We start from the raw sequence: 14,851 nt of genomic DNA, 5'->3' as shown, positions 1-14,851 counted from the left end.
ATTGAATGGACAGAACAGCTGTGCTAAGTGACATTTATGTATTCATTCACATGAAGAGTGTCTAGTATCTACAACTATCTTGCATGGAATCGAATCGAAATCGAGAGTCCAATACCCGCGTCTCAACTCTATGCACTGTTTTTTACTGGCAACACTGATATAGGCGGCCATATTTTTCTTTCTTGTATGCGTTGGATCTCACCGTGTCACGATGAGGTTAGTTTTATCGAGAAATTAATTTTAATCCACTAAAATGTGAATAAAGTAGTGTTTAAAATGAGTTCTGAGCGTGTCATTTATGTATTTGCCAAATGCATGTTAAATGAAATAACTATGGGCATTATGTGAAAATGTGTTATCGGCACTGCTGAAAACCATGTGGTCAACTTTACTTTTTCGATATTTACAGTTCCCTAAAGCTGCAGAAGAGGCTTGCAGCCTCTGTTATGCGATGTGGCAAAAAGAAGGTGTGGTTGGATCCAAATGAAATCAGCGAAATCGCTAACACAAACTCCAGTAAGTACCCTAAATATTTTCATAGCTAAGTAGTACCTACCATAGTAACCAGTATTGCTAGATATAGTTAAGAATTTGTTGTTTTGGATATATGTATGTATTTCATAAAGATTTTCACAAAATTATGCAATAAAAACAAGTTGAGGGTATATAGTTAAATTGAAAAACTGTGAATTCTCTTTCAGGACAGAACATCCGTAAAATGATCAAGGATGGTCTTGTCATCAAGAAACCCGTAGCAGTTCACTCGCGCGCCCGTGTCCGCAAGAACACAGAGGCTAGGAGAAAAGGTCGTCATTGTGGCTTTGGAAAAAGAAGAGGTACAGCCAATGCTCGTATGCCACAAAAGGTGAGGTCAATACAAAGTTTTCTAAGAAGTCACATTTTTTGCGATGATCATATTGAAGTAAAACTAGAACAAATTGCTGAGACCCTAATTTGAAACTAGATTCAAGTTAGTTTTTAACTTCAGACACAAGTTTTGTTTAAGACTTGAAGAGAGACTTGTTTGAAGTTATGTCTGACAAATGTAAATAAAGGGATGTACAGTAAACAGCACATTAAGTTACCCTGCATGAAACTATGGCGCGGTGATGGCGGCGAGTTTGCAATGAATTGATGGTTGAGGTTGATCTGCTGTTGACTGTACATGGGTGATGTTCCACTAGTAAAGGTACATATGGGAGGTCAATTGCTTATGATACTACTTGCATCTATAACAAAAATAAGCAAGTGAAATATAAATTAAATAGATATATCTAAGCAGTAAGTTAATGTTTTTTGTCGAGGCTTCAGTTGCTTGGTGCGACTATGCCAGCCTCATGGGGAAATTCCATTTTATAAGTTAAAGTCATCGAACACAAACACAGAAATTAATACGACGATGTATATTTAGTAATAATAGGATTTGTGATTAACATAATATGTTAGGTGTGCGTCGTCGATCGGTGTTCTTGCCTGTGCGAGATACACCTTTGCAGCGACGCTAGAGTGTGACGCGGAACCAGCTAGCGGCGGTTTATACCGTACTGCTTTCCTAGATACCGTGCTACAAATAAACAGTTAATATATTTCTTATAGGGATTGTGCAATATATTTTATTCCTCATATATTTTGTTAATTGTTTGTCTTTAAAGCAATGAAGGGTTTTTTTATTGTAGGATTACTAATTTAATCCTATGATATTGTTCTGGAAGTTTTCTTGGGATATGGTCTAAATAAATGTAGATTTTTAGGACTGTAGATTAGATAAAAATATTTTGATAATTATTAAAACTACAAACAATTAGTGTTTTACAAAGTGTGTGTAGACCAAAGTTGACAACTTACAAATATACTTATTTTCGTCTTTTCAAGTAGTGTCCTGGTATTTTCTGCCAGTGTTTACTTTTATAAATGCACCTGCAAAGTTTTAATACAAAAACATTTTCCAGGAACTATGGGTACAACGGCAAAGGGTATTGCGAAAACTGCTGCTCAAGTACAGAACAGCCAAGAAAATCGACAGACATCTGTACCACGCCCTGTACATGAAGGCGAAGGGTAATGTCTTCAAGAACAAGCGTGTGCTCATGGAGTACATCCACAGGAAGAAGGCTGAGAAGGCTAGGACTAAGATGCTTAGGTATGTATCCTCGAGCCTAACATTCTTACAACAAAACATTGTCTTATGTTTAACATTTGCTATAAACATTATATCTGCCTATAATAAAAGATATTAACAAATAGATAATGTCATTTAAGTATCTGATTTCTTAAAGCAGCAGTAGGTATAATGTGTTTAACAAGTGTTTTTAGGCATAATTTTTAGTAAGACTAAATATTAAGGTCCTTCACAACATCACTTAATTAACATTAGTGTAATGTGCTATTGTACTTCAGTGTGAGAGGAGCATCTTTTAAGTACATATTAGTCTGTTAAAAGAGTAAAAATAGTTTTTTAAAAAGCTTATAATGATCTTTTTTTGTCATTGCAATACCAAAGAATGGCCAAGATTGGTTAGTAAACACTCTGTGCTACCGGCTAAGAGAACACAGTGCCTTCATCTATTTTCTGCTCTTTACAGAGTCTGTAAAGAGTCTGTCTGTATTCTCAATGTTACACAACACTGTGTTTATTACTTCTCTCTTTTCTTAAACAAATTGTTTTAAAAGGTACCTAATAAGGACAACTGGTGTTATGATGCAGCTAGTTTTCAAAAACCAAGAGTTATTTTAAGTACATGCACTATTTTGGCTATGAATAAATAAACACTATTGATGCCAATGATTATAAACAACGGATCCAATTACTGAAAAGTCGTGTGGATCTTACAAATATATGAGGCTAATTTTAGTGTATGTTATACTGTAAATTCAATATTGCCATTTTTTGGATGTGATAATTTTTTGAGTCATTGTGTCGAACATATATTGAATTTTTTAAAAAATTAACTTTATTTACTTATTTGATTTCCTGCAGAATAGCTGCAACTGCACATAATTCAGATTTGTGGTATAGAAAAAGAAGAGCGGAGATGCTTGCCCAATTGTGGGAAAAAGATTTATTAGTTTTTTTTTATATTTTTATTAAGCACATTTTTTAAAATAGCTACAACATATCCCACTGCTGAACCAAAGCCTCCCCAGTCTCTTTCCATGTATCCCAGTCTCTGTCATTAGACACATTTAAGTTTTAAAGCTTATTATAAATGTGAAGTTAATGTAGTTGATTGATATTCCCCTCTATCACAGTGACCAGGCCGAGGCCCGCCGTAACAAGGTGAAGGAGGCGCGCAAGCGGCGCGAGGAGCGGATTGCAGCGAAGAAGGAGGAGCTCCTCCAGACCTTCGCGAGGGAGGACGAGGCCGCCGTCACCGCCAAGAAGTGAACTAGGATAAATATCCAATAAACATAAAAAATCCAAATAGTCTTTTATTTTTATGACAGGACACCCATATGTCAAAATGGATGCGGTCAAGATTTTCGAAAATTGTATTATTAGTATTAAGTGCCGTTTTAGTACTAAACATTTCTAAATGCTTATTCTACGAAGTGGTCCCGCTATTTTGATATGTCGGGACCACTAACACACTGACGCCGAACTCGGACATGACGCGATGCGTGAACGTTTCGTATTTGGTATGAGTGCTTTTATTTATTACAAAGACAGACCAGCAATGTAAATCGAATCGGCGAATGTTTGGCAAACTGTCCGACAACAGTGTGGACTAAAAAGTGCTGAAATATACCAATAAATGCCTGTTAGAAAAGTAATAATAAAAAGTCGCATCGTTTTGTTGCTCTTACAATTTACTTCGGCGTTTAAAGTGATTGAATCGCATATAATTTGCTTTCAAAGTATTAGTATAATGTTATATAGGTTTCTACTTACATAAACAGAAATTTTATAAATACGACACATATCTAGTTACATTTATTACTTAATAAGTCTAGCTCTAAATCCAGGTCTAGGATTTTGCAGTGAATAAAGGTAGGTTGATGTGCTGTTGATTGTAAATACCTATCTATTTTTTACTATGACTGGACTACGGAGTCACAAAAGTCTTACATTCTTAAGAGATGACCCCATCTGCAACAAGCCCTAGTTGATAAAACAGATGTTGAAATGTTTGTTATATGAAGTTTTTCTCTTGTTTCACACCGGTTACCACAAAATCGCCGAACTCAGACAGTTGCCGATGCGAATGCACGAAATATCAGCAATGTATACTGAATTCGCCAAAGATCGGCGAACTGTTTCGCGATAATGTATAGCCGGCATTACAAAAACCATCAGTGTATTGAACATATTGCACAAACTCAGCAAATATCAAAGTTTTGCATAAATACACTTAGTATACTAGCTTATGCCCGCGGTTTCGCCCGTGTGATTTTCCCACGGGAACAGATAATTTTCCAGGATAAAGGTACGAAGGTACAGGTATACAAGGTACCCATGTCCTTCTTATACTTTAAACTACATGTATGTAAAATTTTAAGATTGGTTGAGTAGATAGAGCGTGAGTGCCTAAATTGAACTGAGTTGCTTTGGAATCCTGTAAAAGTTGATGGTAGGTCTGCAGGTAATAAAAAAATATTTTATGTTTAAACAATGTAATAATTGACAGGGACGAAGTCGGACAAGTAGGTACCTATTTAAATTTAGCCGGCATTATAACCCTCGGTGTGCGAGTCCAACTCTGTCTTGACGGGTTTTTTGGAAGTTATTGTGTTTTGGCCATATTTGTATTAGCTGGGAAGCCTACCTAAAGCCAGCCAATGAATTCAGGATGAGTTTAAAATATTTAGTTATCTCAATTGTGTTGTTTAATAAGTTTTAGAATATTGATATTATTTTAAAACCATGATCAATATCTATTCTAATAAAACGTGGAAAATCTTGTCGCTTCTTGTGGATCGACCCTAAGTTCAACTAACAAGTGCCGTAGGGCCGATACCATTTCCATAATGACCGTCCACCACGGACACGGAACCAGTAGTGTTTGATGTCTGGTTCTGAGCGCTCGCTCGCGTCGCCGCTATCAAAAATGAAACATGTGAATAAAGATTTACAGCGTGAGAGAGAGAGATGCACTTTTGATGTTAAAGAGCTGACCACGATCATCGATGGTAGTGAAGAAAGAACTTCGAAGAGGAAGGAAAGAGGTAAGTGACTTGCATTCGAGCTTGGACTTTGATTAGGTGAGAGATGGGTAAAAAGGCATGACATTTGAAAAGTTTTGTACCGGTAACGGTTTTGTTTTTAACACCGGACGACAGATAAGTTAAACGTGTCTGTATACCTGTCCGTGGCATCGTAGCAGCCAAACGGCTGAACCGATTTTGATCTAGTTAATTTTATTTGATAGAGAATTGTTTGAGTGTCTTAAGCTAATGTTTGTAGAATTTGTATTCAGCCGTTTAGAAACCGTCAGCTTTTTTCAATCTTGAAGAAACCCCCGACGAGTTTATGGCATCTTCTTTTTTGCTAGAAAAGTGCTGACGTTTTTTTAAACGGCAGAACGGACATATTCCAATCATAGCAAAAAACAAGATTAAATTCTCTTTTAAATAAAAAACATGACAGATATACAGTACACAGACACGTTAAACTAACTTTCCCTTCTTCTGTCGTCGGGGGTTAAAAAACAAACTAATGAAAGAAAGAAAGAAAAATAATCATTTATTCGGCAGACACAAAATCCAAACATTAACACTAGTAGGTATCGAATATAGATCGTATACAAAATGTCAGCCGAAATGGCGACCAGCTCAGCATGGAGCCATGGTATCAAGCCAATATCGCTGATTTTCAGCTGGAACCAAGTAAAAAAAAGTAGGTAAGGTGGCAAAATAAACAAGTTGATATGTACGGAAACAGAAAAAAACAACAGCAAACATTAGGACTAATGTAATGAAGCATGAGAAGGATTCTAATCAGGAACAATTAGGTCGGGTCTCTGATAAAACGATAATATGTTCGCGATATTGTATTCCGCTGTCGCACTTTAGTTGTAAATAGCAAAACCGTTGTGGCTTCGCTCGGGTAGAACCACAATAAAATATATATCTAAACCTTCCTCCTGAGGAAGGTTTAGATATATATTTCATTTCGTGATTCTTGAATCACACTATCCACCGTTGAAAACCGTACAAAAATCCGTCCGGTAGGTACTTTATAACGTGAGTTGAATGTGAGTTTTTTAGAATATGAAAAGATGAGGATGCAATAGTACCAAATTATGTTTTCGTACGTGTTCAGAAAGAAGAATGTTAAGCCGGAACCACGAGTTCGCAGGAGATGTTCCTGAAGACTATCTGAGCAATAAGGAGGTTTACGAGCGCGGCATCCAGAAGTCCGTGGTGGCGTTCAGCATTGTACGCGATATGCAGGCGGAGGGCAAGAGCAGCGTTGAGGATTATAGGTAAACCATCAAAGTCCTTAAAAAGGGTTTAGTTTCGGTTAATGTATCGTAGTTTCAACATCTCCGAAACGCCACTGGGTGTCATTAGTTTGACACATCTGAGTATATAATATCCATACTAATATTATTAGAAGATAAAACCGTTTCAAGAAAAGACTTGTACCTATTTTTGTTTTTGGTAAATGTATCTTATAATTCCATTTACGTAATACTAAATGGCATCCTAGTTCGGAAAACACATCTCCCAGTTCCTATTTGTTTTTAACAAAGGTCACATAATCGTATACAACAAGCAGCGTAAATATAAAACTTACAAAAGAAAAATGAGGAAAAAGAGAGGACTTGTACATTTCTAGAATAACATATTGGATGCGAGAATTACCTATAATATTTACAGAGACGTGATCTCATCTCTCCTTCAATCGTCTACACTCCGAGATGGATCAGCCTTCGTGCTCCACTACATGATGTTCATGCCCGCGATCCTGTCCCAGGGCTCCGAGGAGCAGCAGGCGGAGTGGATGCCAAGAGCGTGGAACTGCAGCATAATTGGGAGTTACGCGCAAGTAAGTACGTTACCACTGGTGATTACGTTAGTGGGATGAGAGTCGTGTCTTGTGTTTTTGATTTTACATCGCTGGTAGGTAAGCTGAAACAGCTTTTTAAACAGGCGAGACGGCTGGTCGTAAAATCAGAACTGATTTTAATTAATGTCAATAAAGCTCAACAGCCAAGACTAGGAAGTCATTACATAAATTACAAAAAACTTAATTAACTCCGGACATTTAGGTGAATTTCTAGTTTTCCCGAAACAATAGGGCTAATATTAATAATTAATTAAATACATTGGTAAAAATGCTCATCTAAATTGACGCCTTATAATGTAATACGAACATTGACACATACACACGTGACACCACATAGAAATATTTAATTTATTTGTTTTCGCCCCGGCAGCTTGCCGTCACAGATAAGAACGCGATGGCGCACAGAATTACTTTGTTGTATTGTAGATATTCACTGGTCACTAGCGGCGGTCCCGGTTTCGCTCAGTTAAAAACCATATCACCTAAACCTTTCTCAGGAATCACACTATCTATTGGTGAAAACCGCATGAAAATCCGTGTAGTAGTTTTTGAGTTTATCGCGATCAGACAGACGCGACGCGGCATAGGACTTTGTTTTACGAAATTTAAGGATAAGGATTAATAAGTGCTTGCCTGGTGATCATTTTCAATCATTCCACAGACGGAGCTGGGCCATGGCACCTTCATCCGTGGCCTGGAGACCACAGCTACCTACGACCCTGACTCTAAAGAGTTCGTCCTCAACACGCCGACCCTATCATCTTATAAATGGTGGCCGGGAGGCTGTAAGTATTTCTATAAGTATAACTGCGCCCCGGGACTTCGCTTCAGTGGGAATTTCGGGATAAAAAGTGTTATTCCAGGTTATTTTCTACCCGTGTACCAAATTTCGTAACAATCGGTCCAGTAGATAATGAGTGAAGAGGTAACATACAAACCAGCTTACTTTCGCATTTATAATATTAGTTGGGATTGGGATAGATAACTATGTCTAATAACATTTTTCAAGTCATTTTATTTAAGTCACCTAAAGGTATCTGACATAATAAGTAGAACTGCAACAGTGTTAGTTGTGGTGTGGTCCCGGCCCACAATTGGACTTGGTGGTCTCATAAACCCGAATGTAACCGATAATTGATCTATGGTTATAGCTATAAGTGTTTCTTCTTTATGCTAATGTACATCGCCTAGACAAACCATTACATGGTTTTAGATGCTATAGTGTTTGTAACTATATTTTGTTTGATAAATAAATAAAAAATACAATAAAGCTCAACAGCCAAGATTTGGGTAGTCATTACATAAATTACAAAAAACTTAATTAACTCCGGACATTTAGGTGAATTTGTGGTTAACCCGAAACAATAGGGCTAATATTAATAATTAATTACATACATTGGTAAAAATGCCCATCTAAATTGACGCCTTATAATGTAATACGAACATTGACACATACACACGTGACATCACATAAATCAATCATTTATTATATATAATTAATGTCCATAATTTACAATGCAAACTATCTTTACAACGTCTCTATGAAAGTTAATTGCCTATCTGTGTTGCCTATGTACTGTACAGGTTTAGATATACGGCCAATAAATCAATGTTTTAACAATTTTCAATTAAAGACTTTGTCTTTTACGTTTTTCCTCGTCCTTGCTTAGCCTGAATTATATTTATTTATTAAGTATTATCTAACGGCCAATCTTTATTTAATTATATTTTAATAACGTCATAATAACGGAAAGCCATTGATTTGTTTTAATTTAATCAATGAAAAGGGCTATAACTGCATTGTCTTCAGTTTTCTTCTTCTTCTTCAGTCGCTCCTTCAGACGGCTCTGTCTCTAGCTATAGGTAAACACTTGAGTTTTTTTCTAAATATTAATCCAAGAAACGTAAAGCTTCTAATCTAGTTACTCTTTGATATCGCATAAAAATATAGAAAAAAAAAACATAGAAGAGATCCTATCATAGATTTAAAGGGTAAACGTGTTACTTCAGCGGACCCTGGGCTCCAACGACCAACAGTTGAAAACAACCGGGAAAACGCTTAGATGTGAGAGAGAGTTCTTCAAAAAGGACGTGATATATTATTTTAGGGTCGGACACGTGTGTGACACCCCTTGTTTGCCTGCTAAGTATAAAAGAAGAAGGAGAAATTGAAACGAGTGAAACAAGGAGAGAGTATTAGGTACCTATTCTGTTATTTAAGAAAAAGTTAAAAACTACTCTAAGTTTATGTTTTGTCACTATAGCACTTTATAATATTTAAAATTGACAGAAAGACACAAAACATATTTGAGCTTGGAGTATGTTTTAACTTTTTTATGAATAACACGGTCAGTCTCTATAAAACGCTAGAGAAGTTAATTTTTTATGATCATTTCAGTAGGACACACGGCCAACTTCTGCCTTGTCGTTGCTCAACTGTACACAAAAGGCGAATGTCATGGCATCCACACCTTTATGGTCCAGATTAGGTAAATTACATCCTATTTTCTTACTAAGTACCTACTTACATCACTGGAGGACGATGAATGCAAGGATTAAACATAAATGAAATGGATTAGGCGTGAAGGTTCCCGCCTGATGTCAACTTTTGGCAATATAAGCACTTGACGCAGAATGAGCAATTCGCAAATGTGCACTGAGCAAAACGTGTTTTTTTCACAATGAGAACTTCGAATAGTAGAGACTGCGCCACGAAAGAAGTTGACGACAAGAAATGAAACACATGTTCTACAATAGTTATATATAAATACATAGTTCTACACATATTTCTTGATTTTATGATGGATTTCAGAGAACTGGACACCCACATGCCGCTGCCTGGCATCAAGGTTGGTGACATTGGCGTGAAGCTTGGTCTGAACGCTGTTAATAATGGCTTCCTCGGGCTGGACAACGTGAGGATACCCAGGAACCAAATGCTCATGAAACATGCTCAGGTTTTAGAGGTATGCATCTTATTTAGATACTAAGCTCATGAGCTAACGCTAGATGGCTTTCCGATGAGTACAATTATTTGAATGAAGTTTGAAAGCTTTTGTAGTCGCAGGTGGGTTTAAACATTTAAATGTTTGTATCTGCGTGCTTATCAAGAGTGATCGATAGGGAAAATTGATGAAAATTGATGAATTGATGAAATGAATAAAATGATTTATTTTATTACCACCAACAAGGGAGCACTAACTAATACCCAGTTTTACTGACATCTACATTATTCATTCATACTAACATCTTTACACCCCAATTAAGTGTCTACTTCGTGTGGATGGGTGTTTCCTTTTCCTCAGAAAAAGTCAAAACTAAAACAATCACTAAGTATTAAGTATTTTTTATGTCCGTGACTGAGATGACGTGTGAAAGTGTGAAGAAAGTTGAAGGTGGAATGAACTGATTTGATTACCTGGACTAAACTTCTCAGAAATCAGGGTACTCTATAACAATAGGCTACCCTCATTTCTGAGACGTTTAGTCCAGGTAATCCGTTAGAATAGTCTTCATGGTCTGTGGTAAGGATATTTGGACCACGGAACTCTCAAAAGGTTCTGTGGTCCTATTTTTAGAGTTGGGCAACTGTAACTAGTAAAGACTTATCTTATGGTCCAACTAGTTGGACGGAGCAGGAGAGACGGAGGAGTGGAGAACAGGGCAGAGCACTGCTCCGAGCTATATATATCATCCTTCTTAAATCAATCTTGAAAATCCTTCTAAAGAAATCTTGTTATCGTAAGCAAATACGATAACAAGATTTCCTCGCGGTTGGCCTACAGGACGGTACATACGTGAGATCCCGGCACAGCAAGCTGAACTACGGAGCCATGGTGTTTGTTCGGGTGGTGATCGTATTCGACAGTGTCAACTACCTGTCGAAAGCTGTCACCATCGCCACCAGGTACTCTGCTGTGAGGAGACAGTCGCAAATAAAGGAGAGGTGTGTATTCATGTTATCTTCTTTATTAAAATTGCTGCCAAGATTTTTTTTATCTGATGATAAAGTGCAAATGTGGATATGGAAACTGAACATTTGAGTTAGTTTTGCTGTTCTTGAAAAAGGTTTTTTCCTGGCATAGTTTTATCATATTTAGGGTATATCTCTAAAGAATATAATCGAGATATAATTTACATAACATAAGTATAGTTCAATGGCCAACCTCACATCAACTATCTCTTCACTTTAGACCTCTGGCCTTCTTCTTTATACAATTTGGAGTAACATGTCTGCGTTTTAGTGAACCAGAAGTGCAGATCCTGGACTATTTGACCCAACAACACAAGATCTTCATCGGCATAGCAGCCAGCCACGCGCAGCGGGTGACCGCGAGCAAGCTGTGGGAAACCTTCCACGATATCACGAAACAACTGAATGACGGCAACATGGATAGACTTTCTGAGGTGAGTATTTGTATTTTCATGAAAAGAATATTCGGATTAAAATAATATAAAACGAAATAAGCCCATCTCTGTTACGTTATGTCCATCCACCTTTCATTGTATCTTTGCACAAGTTTTATAGACAGGGTCATCCTCTATATTTGGTTCGTGGAATGGTTATCATAATACGGCCTAACTTATAAGTTACTTAATTACTACGATTCATAAAAAAATATTGGACTAAACCTTTCTCCCTGTTTTATTTATTTATTTTATTACTGTTATTTTATATACTTTGGTCGATCGAGTTTAAAGTAAGACACCCCGCACTATTTTCCATGGAAAAAATACAGATTTGACTGAATCATTACGTTGTTCCGTAGCTGCATGCTCTGGCCTGCTGCCTCAAAGCTATCAGTACATCGGACGCTGCCAACTACGTAGAGAGCTGCCGGCTGGCTTGCGGTGGACATGGCTACATGCAGTCCTCCAACCTGCCCGTCACTTATGGTCTGGTCACTGCAGCCTGCACTTATGAGGGAGAGAATACTGTACTGCTATTGCAAACCGCTAGGTGAGGTAACAAAACCTGTCTAAACTCTTATTTATTTCATTAAGACTTGAAGAATTGAGCCATTCTCACTTTAGATCTAACAGGTTAATGTTGGATCCACATACAATAATGTCATTCATCAACTTTGTATATACTTTTGTCTTTTGCTTCAATGTACCATCAAATTGTAATCAGTATATATTGAGAAATATATAAATATAAAGATATTTTTGTAGGTTTCTGGTGAAGACATGGCAAAGCATGGATACCCAGGAGCTGACTCCCACAGTCACGTACATGAAGAGTGCTCAGAAGAATACAAATAAATGGGAAAATACCATCGAAGGCATCATAGATGGCCTGGAGATTGTTGCGATGAGGTAACTGTTCCGATTTACTATTTTAAATTTGATGAAGAGACGAGTGAGAATTATCAGGATCTTATTATCTTCTTCGTAAATGGCTAGGCAGTGAGTTGATTCGTGTGGTTTTCAAGTGCGCCAAAGTTTGTATTTTTGAAGTGAAAACTTCTTTAGCGGCGTTGTGCACTTTAAGCGATGGGTAAAAAATGTTAAACTCACGTCAAGACACGTGACTGATCGAAAATTCTTAAGTCGTCAAAAACGCACAACGTTAATATTATTCAAGTTTTCACTTCTGTCGGAGTTCACTTGTCCCGGAGTGCTACCCGTTTTTTATTTTTACAGAAATGTGTCAGCGTGCGTGGACAGCATTAAAAAGAGGACGGCTTCAGGGTTCTGCTATGAAGAGGCATGGAATCTCACCTCCATACAGCTGGTCGCTGCAGCCGAGGTAAATAACAAATAACTGCTCTCGTTGTCATGTAACCAATATTAATATAGACTTATTTAGGGGTTTTTAGGGGAGCTCTTAGGGTTTTCTGCTCAATTTATAAGAAGTTGTTGATATTTAGGAGTGTCTATGTCCAGCTATCTGATAGGAGCATAATCGTGTGTCTCGCTTTCACTCAAAAAATTGCCAACCGCACGTATTTAATGGATACTCCGCGTCTCCAAATAATATAAAGGCACAGAAAGAAGAAGAGCATAAAAAATATATTCGTAATTCATGACCATGAAAGTTACGTTAATGTAAATTGTGTCGACATAATACTATTTTTTTATTGTTAGATGACATAACTAGTATGCTCTCCATTTTAATTTGCATGTGTAAGTCGGTGAAGCGTGTAGGATTAAGTGTTCCTTTCAACACAACATTGTAATGTTTTTGCATATAAATATTTTTGCTTTTGGTTTGACATGACTGAATTGGAATATGGGTGCATACTGCAAACTATTATTCAATGTATAGTAAAAAGGGAGAATACTGTCTAAAAACATTTGATATCTGTCACTTCCAGGCCCATTGCAGAGTCATAATCATATCGACATTCTACGAGGAAATGAGGAAGATATCAGCTAAAGTGTCCGAGTCTCTGAAACCGGTTCTGATGCTTTTGGTTGAGCTGTACGCCGTCTACTGGGCGCTGAAGAAGGTCAATGACCTGCTGAGGGTTTGTATTTAAAAAATTTTATATTTAGATTCTTACATTAATTAAATTTGGTATCTTGGTTCATTTGTATTTCAGTCTCTCTTTCTCTCTCTTACTAATCTGAGCGTTTTGCCCAAGCCTAAGGTCCACTTGGCAACTTTGCACAGTCCTCGACATCTTTATTTGTCAGACCAATGGCACGCATACTAAGTCAGCACTTTGTTCTTTTCAGTATACTCGTATAACAAGTAGTGATGTAGTTCGACTTCAAGGCTGGTACGAAGACCTCCTACTTCGGATGCGACCCAACGCTGTGGGCCTGGTAGATGCTTTCGATATCACAGACGACGTAAGTTTCATATCAGATTTAATTTTCACTAACAGCCCGTTCCGGCTTCGCTCGGATAAAAACACAATAAATTATACCATTAAACCTTCCTCGGGTATCACACTATCTGTCGGTGAAAACCGCATGAAATTCCGTGCAGTAGTTTTTGTGTTTGTCGCGAACCAGACAGACAAACGCGGCAGTAGACTTTGTTTTATAATATGTAAGGTTATAGCCTAACGCCTCCAAAACTAATTGCATAATATATGTCCCGTCCATTTTTCTCTCAAATTTCTTTCGTACTCCTGGAACAGATTATTTTCTGTTTTCAAAACATTATTGTATATAGTGTTCGATGTACTATTGCTTTAAATAATGGGAATAAGAGAGAGTCTGCGTGATTAAGAGAGAGAGAGTAGATAATGGTTTTCTTACTAATTGATCTGTCATTATTTTACCCATACTTATTGATTTTGTTCTAGATGTTATGTTCTACGCTGGGTTCATACGACGGTCGTGTGTACGAGCGTCTGATGGCCGAGGCTCTGAAGAGCCCGCTCAACGCTAAACCTGTTAATGACAGCTTCCACAAGTACCTCAAGCCCTTCATGCAGGGCAAGCTATGACGTCAACTCGTAAAGTTTTATTGTTATAAAAAAAAATTAAGTGGAAATTTATTTCATATTTGAACATCAACTTGTGGTTGGTGGAGACCGCGCCACAAGAGAAGTCCCTGGATGCGGTGCTACAGTCGCTGACAACAACTACGTGGCCAATAAGTTATTGATATCACCACATATTGCAACGGGATATTTTTTCGTAGCGCAAACTCGTTTTCATTCGAATAATATGCAAGGATAGCCTTGGATTTTTCTGAGCGTGTGTGATTGATTTTGTAAAGCCAAGATAAAATATTGTGTATTTTATCAAAAAAATTATTTATATCTTAGTACGTTACACAAAGACTGTGATGGTATTAGAATAAGTTTTGAAAGGGTTGTTTTAATAAATGTGGTGTGATCCAAAAGCTATCAGACTTTTATTATTTAAATAAATACGGTA

General features: G+C 37.3%; 2 protein-coding genes across 3 annotated transcripts; both read left to right on the top strand.

Moving 5' to 3' along the window:
* The first annotated feature begins 82 nt into the window (after nt 1-82).
* On the top strand, nt 83-3,422 carry RpL19 (Ribosomal protein L19). Its single transcript, XM_053757286.2, has 5 exons — nt 83-216; nt 410-516; nt 702-865; nt 1,950-2,140; nt 3,250-3,422. Exons 1-5 carry the CDS (start codon nt 212-214, stop codon nt 3,383-3,385), a joined length of 603 nt encoding a protein of 200 aa, XP_053613261.1. The 5' UTR covers nt 83-211; the 3' UTR covers nt 3,386-3,422.
* Nucleotides 3,423-4,985: 1,563 nt separating this feature from the next.
* Nucleotides 4,986-14,818, top strand: LOC128679883 (probable peroxisomal acyl-coenzyme A oxidase 1). Of its 2 annotated transcripts, none has more exons than XM_053762374.2 (14): nt 4,986-5,163; nt 6,260-6,422; nt 6,820-6,988; nt 7,671-7,794; nt 9,408-9,498; nt 9,822-9,975; nt 10,795-10,955; nt 11,254-11,416; nt 11,779-11,969; nt 12,185-12,328; nt 12,656-12,761; nt 13,330-13,482; nt 13,694-13,810; nt 14,272-14,818. In XM_053762374.2, the coding sequence occupies exons 1-14, from the start codon at nt 5,004-5,006 to the stop codon at nt 14,413-14,415; spliced, it is 2,040 nt and encodes a 679-aa protein (XP_053618349.1). In that variant the 5' UTR covers nt 4,986-5,003; the 3' UTR covers nt 14,416-14,818. The 2 variants fall into 2 exon arrangements, with proteins under 2 accessions (XP_053618349.1, XP_053618358.1); XM_053762383.2 differs by lacking the exon at nt 4,986-5,163 and adding an exon at nt 6,034-6,164 and having other exon boundaries at nt 14,272-14,552.
* Nucleotides 14,819-14,851: the final 33 nt, after the last annotated feature.

The sequence above is a fragment of the Plodia interpunctella genome, chromosome 2 (assembly GCF_027563975.2).
Source record: "Plodia interpunctella isolate USDA-ARS_2022_Savannah chromosome 2, ilPloInte3.2, whole genome shotgun sequence".
NCBI lineage: Eukaryota > Metazoa > Arthropoda > Insecta > Lepidoptera > Pyralidae > Plodia > Plodia interpunctella.
This window is presented reverse-complemented; position numbering and strand designations above follow the sequence as displayed.